Raw genomic sequence first — 5,454 nt, 5'->3', positions numbered from 1 at the left:
CATGACTTTTTTATGACTTTTCCAAAACCTTTCCAGGCCTGGAATTTGCATTTTTTAAATTCCATGACTTTTCCAGGTTTTTCAAAGCATATGAACCCTGAGGAACAAAACGACCAAAAAGCGTCCATCAACGTAGAAAAACACCAAAATCGTGAACAAAAATTCAAAAACATTCTGAAAAAAGCAACAAAACATTTAAAAAAAACCTTTTACTTTTTCTTTGAAACAGCAGGAATGTTTTGCATGTCATGTACCTTGAGAAGGAGTACCTTGAGACTGAGTACCTTGAGAAGGAGTACCCTGAGACTGAGTACTTTGAGAAGGAGTACCTTGAGACTATGTACCTTGAGAAGGAGTACTTTGAGACTGAGTACCTTGAGAAGGAGTACTTTGAGAAGGAGTACCTTGAGACTGAGCGTGGGGTCGTTCTGTTTGAACAGGATGTCCCAGACGTCCAACACGCCGTCCATCTTCACCGTGAAGAAGACGGAGGGACGCACCGGACTCCAGCAGGCGTCCATCAGGTAGGACGTCTGGTACCTGGTGGAGAGACAAGTTAGGGTTACCCTTAGTCACCTCTAGATATATATATATATATATGTCTGGTAAAGGAGAGGAGACGGGACATAGTCTGGCAGGTTTCTACTGATTCTTGGTCTCTAAATGAGTCCTACTTGGTCCACATGATGGCCGAGTCCCTGATGTCCTCGGACCAGATGCGGGCGGTCCAGTCTCCCACGGTCAGGAAGTTTTTGGGGAAGAAGGGGTTCCTCTGCAGGGCGTAGACGGGTCCGTGGTGACCGTCGTACGAGCAGACGATCTTCTCCGCCGGAGTCTTTGCCTTCCTGTTACAGGACACGACTACGCCCTGCTCCGTCCCCACCAGGAACTTAGTGGGCTGCAGAGACACAGGACAGGGTTTACCATCTTAGACCCAGAGACACAGAGAGACACAGACAGAGAGACACAAAGACACAGAGAGACAGAGACACAGAGAGACAGAGACACAGAGACACAGAGAGACAGAGACACAGAGAGACAGAGACACAGAGAGACAGAGACACTGAGAGACAGAGACACAGAGACATGGAAGGGACCTCTGATGGTGGAAACACAGCCACAGATCAGTCTCACCATGGTGGACTCAAACTCCAGAGAGACTGCTCCTAGTGCTCGGTCCAGGTTTCCCTCTCGGCTCAGGTCCAGAACCAGATGCTCAGTGGGCTCTGACAGACGCCGCACATCCCACCACAGAACCTGGAGAGAGAGACACTTTACCTGTCTGTCAGTCTCTGTCTGTGTGTCTGTCTGTCCACCTGTCTGTCTGCCTGCCTGCCTTCCTGTCTGTCTGTCTGTGTGCCTGTCTGTCTGTCTGCCTGTCTGTCTGTCTGTCTGTCTGTCTGCCTGCCTGCCTGCCTGTCTACCTGTCTGTCTGTCTGTCTGTCTGTCTGCCTGCCTGCCTGCCTGCCTGCCTGCCTGCCTGCCTGTCTGCCTGTCTGTCTGTCTACCTGTCCGTCCGTGGAGGCTGAGAAGACGTCTGTCCCTGTCTTGGACTGCAGCCAGATGATCTTGTAGACGGGGTCTCTGTGACTCTGCTCCACAGAGGACATCTCCACAGGCTGGCTGCCTCTCCGGGTGTCCCAGTACGCTGAAACAAACACACCCACAGGTTCATAACGTTAGGCTACATCTCCACCCGCTGGCTGCCTTTCCGGGTGTCCCAGTATGCTGAAACAAACACACCCACAGCCACATCCCCCTCTCATTCCCCCTGCTCTGGGGTTCCCCCATCTCATTCCCCCTGCTCTGGTGTTTCCCCCCTCTCATTCCCCCTGCTCTGGTGTTTCCCCCTCTCATTCCCCCTGCTCTGGTTTTCCCCCCTCTCATTCCCCCTGATCTGGTGTTCCCCCCTCTCATTCCCCCTGCTCTGGTGTTTCCCCCTCTCATTCCCCCCTCTCATTCCCCCTGCTCTGGTGTCCCCCCTCTCATTCCCCCTGCTCTGGGGTTCCCCCATCTCATTCCCCCTGCTCTGGTGTTTCCCCCTCTCATTCCCCCTGCTCTGGTGTTCCCCCATCTCATTCCCTCTGCTCTGGTGTTCCCCCCTCTCATTCCCCCTGCTCTGTTGTTTCCCCCTCTCATTCCCCCTGCTCTGGTGTTCCCCCCTCTCATTCCCCCTGCTCTGGTGTTTCCCCCTCTCATTCCCCCTGCTCTGGTGTTCCCCCCTCTCATTCCCCCTGCTCTAGGCCGTGCAGTTGCTGAATCTGTCTTCATTTCAGATCAACAAAGGTCAGTTTAAAAGATGTTCATCAGATTTTGAGAGACTCTAGTCACGCTCATCCTGCTCCTCGTTTCCTGGTTAGCTCTCCACCAATCAGATGGCTCATTGAGTCTGACTGCCGGCAGTGTCCGCCCCCCCGATTATACATGTCCAATCAGCCCAAATGAAGGCCGACGGCCCCTTGGACGGACGACGGCACGGAGCACCGACCAGACTCAAGTCAGCGACCTCCCAGACGGTCAGACGGACGACTATCAGCTCGGTGTGTCAGCGCCTTTCAACTCTCCTTAAAAACCCAAACATAGCGGAGGAGATGTAGCCTGAGAGACAGACAGCTGTCTGTGAGACGGGCACCCACCGATCTGTCCGTTGTAGCTGCCTCCCACCAGAGTGTGCGAGTCTTTGGGGTTATACTCCAGACAGACGAGGGGTGACGCTGGCTTCAGAGTCATCTCTGGCCGGTTGGGGTTCTCTGAAAACATACAGGGAGATTTAATCTGTCTGTCTGTCTGTCTGTCTGTTTGTGTGTCGGTCTGTGTCTCTGTGTGTGTGTGTGTGTGTGTGTCTGTCTGCCTGTGTGTCTGTTTCTCTGCCTGTCAGTGTGTCTGTCTGCCTGTGTGTCTGTCTCTCTGCCTGTCAGTGTGTCTGTCTGCCTGTGTGTCTGTCTCTCTGCCTGTCAGTGTGTCTATCTGCCTGTCTGTCTCTCTCTCTGTCAGCCTGTCTGTCTGTCTCTCTCTCTCTCTCTGCCTGTCTGTCTCTCTCTCTGCCTGCCTGCCTGTCTCTCTCTGTCTCTCTGTCTCTCTGGCTGCCTGCCTGTCTCTCTGTCTGTCTGCCTGTCTCTCTGTCTGTCTGCCTGTCTCTCTGCCTGTCTCTATCTCTCTGTCTGCCTGTCTGTCTGTCTGCCTGCCTGTCTCTCTCTCTGCCTGCCTGCCTGTCTGTCTCTCTCTCTGCCTGCCTGTCTGTCTCTCTCTGCCTGTCTGTCTGTCTCTCTGGCTGCCTGCCTGTCTGCCTGCCTGTCTCTCTCTCTGCCTGCCTGCCTGCCTGTCTCTCTGTCTGTCTGTCTGTCTGCCTGCCTGTCTCTCTGTCTGCCTGCCTGTCTCTCTGTCTGCCTGCCTGTCTCTCTGTCTGCCTGTCTCTCTGCCTGTCTGTCTGTCTGCCTGTCTCTGTCTGCCTGTCTCTCTCTCTGTCTGCCTGTCTCTCTGCCTGCCTGTCTCTCTGCCTGCCTGCCTCTCTCTCTGTCTGCCTGTCTCTCTGTCTGCCTGTCTCTCTGCCTGCCTGTCTCTCTGCCTGCCTGTCTCTCTCTCTGCCTGCCTGTCTGTCTGCCTGTCTCACCCACCGATGTCCCAGATGTAGGAGTCCAGGCTCATGTCTCTGGAGCTTCTCTGGAACTGGAGGCAGGAGTAGGCCGCCGCCAGCTTCCTGCCTCCATCAGGATGCCACGACAGACAGCTGACGGTACGCTTCACCTCGTTAGGATCTCTGAGAGACAGACAGGCAGACAGGCAGGCAGGCAGGTAGGCAGAGAGACAGGCAGGCAGAGAGACAGGCAGGCAGACAGACAGAGAGACAGGCAGGCAGACAAGCAGGCAGACAGACAGACAGAGAGACAGGCAGGCAGAGAGACAGGCAGAGAGACAGGCAGGCAGAGAGACAGACAGAGAGACAGGCAGGCAGAGAGACAGGCAGGCAGACAGACAGGCAGACAGACAGGCAGAGAGACAGGCAGGCAGACAGACAGGCAGGCAGAGAGACAGGCAGGCAGACAGACAGAGAGACAGGCAGGCAGAGAGACAGGCAGGCAGGCAGACAGGCAGAGAGACAGGCAGGCAGACAGAGAGAGACAGGCAGGAAGACAGACAGACAGAGAGACAGGCAGGCAGACACAGACAGAGAGACAGGCAGACACAGAGAGACAGGCAGGCAGACAGAGAGACAGACAGACAGAGAGAGACAGGCAGGAAGACAGACAGACAGACAGACAGGCAGGCAGGCAGAGAGAGACAGACAGACAGAGACAGACAGACAGACAGACAGACAGACAGAGAGACAGACAGACAGAGAGAGACAGACAGACAGACAGACAGACAGACAGAGAGACAGACAGGCAGGCAGACAGTAACAGTGAGGGGAATAAACGCATCATTGTTAAAACTTTAATTAACTATATTACCTATTTATATATAAATACCTGAAGATACTGCAGTATTTATATATAAATACCTGAAGACGTTGATGGTTTTGGCGGACGGCGGGTCCTGGCTCTCCTCCACCTCGTCCTCGTCCTCAAAGTACTCCTGGTAGATGTCCACTGCGTTGTTCTGCCTGATGCAGTGCTCCATCACCTGATGACATCACACACCATGACATCACACACCATGACATCACACAAATCAGTGTTTAGAAGTGCAGCGTCACACGGCGGAAGAATGACAGTCACAGCGAGACGGAGAGCTTTCCTTTGGGATCGCTGTCGTTTCTTCAGTTTTTGGAGTCGGCACAGAGCTGTGAAGAGGGTCGTACCATACTGACGGCACAGAGCTGTGAAGAGGGTCGTACCATATTGACGGCACAGAGCTGTGAAGAGGGTCGTACCATATTGCCAGCACAGAGCTGTGAAGAGGGTCGTACCATACTGACGGCACAGAGCTGTGAAGAGGGTCGTACCATATTGACGGCACAGAGCTGTGAAGAGGGTCGTACCATATTGCCGGCACAGAGCTGTGAAGAGGGTCGTACCATATTGACGGCACAGAGCTGTGAAGAGGGTCGTACCATATTGACGGCACAGAGCTGTGAAGAGGGTCGTACCATATTGCCGGCACAGAGCTGTGAAGAGGGTCGTACCATATTGCCAGCACAGAGCTTTGAAGAGGGTCGTACCATATTGCCAGCACAGAGCTGTGAAGAGGGTCGTACCATATTGACGGCACAGAGCTGTGAAGAGGGTCGTACCATATTGACGGCACAGAGCTGTGAAGAGGGTCGTACCATATTGCCAGCACAGAGCTGTCGTATCATATATATATATATATATATATAAAGATGAAGAAGTATCTTACGCTGCCCAGCGTCAGCAGGCTGTTGACGTAGCTCTCGTCCTTCTCCACCTTCTTCCTGTAGCGGATGGTCTGCTCCATCTCCTGAGGGTTGACGTCTTTGGGCCACCCCCCCTCCAC

At 53.9% G+C, this 5,454-nt stretch overlaps 1 protein-coding gene across 1 annotated transcript in view; it reads right to left on the bottom strand.

Moving 5' to 3' along the window:
• Window positions 1-209: 209 nt before the first annotated feature.
• The window catches only part of dnai2b (dynein, axonemal, intermediate chain 2b), a 6,047-nt gene continuing 802 nt past the window's right edge, over window positions 210-5,454 (bottom strand). Inside the window, exons 2-10 of the mRNA XM_078268250.1 lie at window positions 5,338-5,454; window positions 4,499-4,620; window positions 3,615-3,757; window positions 2,637-2,750; window positions 1,509-1,648; window positions 1,135-1,257; window positions 675-898; window positions 405-540; window positions 210-254 (exon numbers count right to left, since the gene is read on the bottom strand). The exon at window positions 5,338-5,454 is cut by the window's right edge and continues 45 nt beyond it. Of these exons, the coding sequence (XP_078124376.1) occupies window positions 210-254; window positions 405-540; window positions 675-898; window positions 1,135-1,257; window positions 1,509-1,648; window positions 2,637-2,750; window positions 3,615-3,757; window positions 4,499-4,620; window positions 5,338-5,454 (1,164 nt within the window). The remainder of the gene's footprint in view (window positions 255-404; window positions 541-674; window positions 899-1,134; window positions 1,258-1,508; window positions 1,649-2,636; window positions 2,751-3,614; window positions 3,758-4,498; window positions 4,621-5,337) is intronic.

This window comes from Sander vitreus, chromosome 14, assembly GCF_031162955.1.
Source record: "Sander vitreus isolate 19-12246 chromosome 14, sanVit1, whole genome shotgun sequence".
In the NCBI taxonomy this organism is placed as follows: Eukaryota; Metazoa; Chordata; class Actinopteri; order Perciformes; family Percidae; genus Sander; species Sander vitreus.
This window is presented reverse-complemented; position numbering and strand designations above follow the sequence as displayed.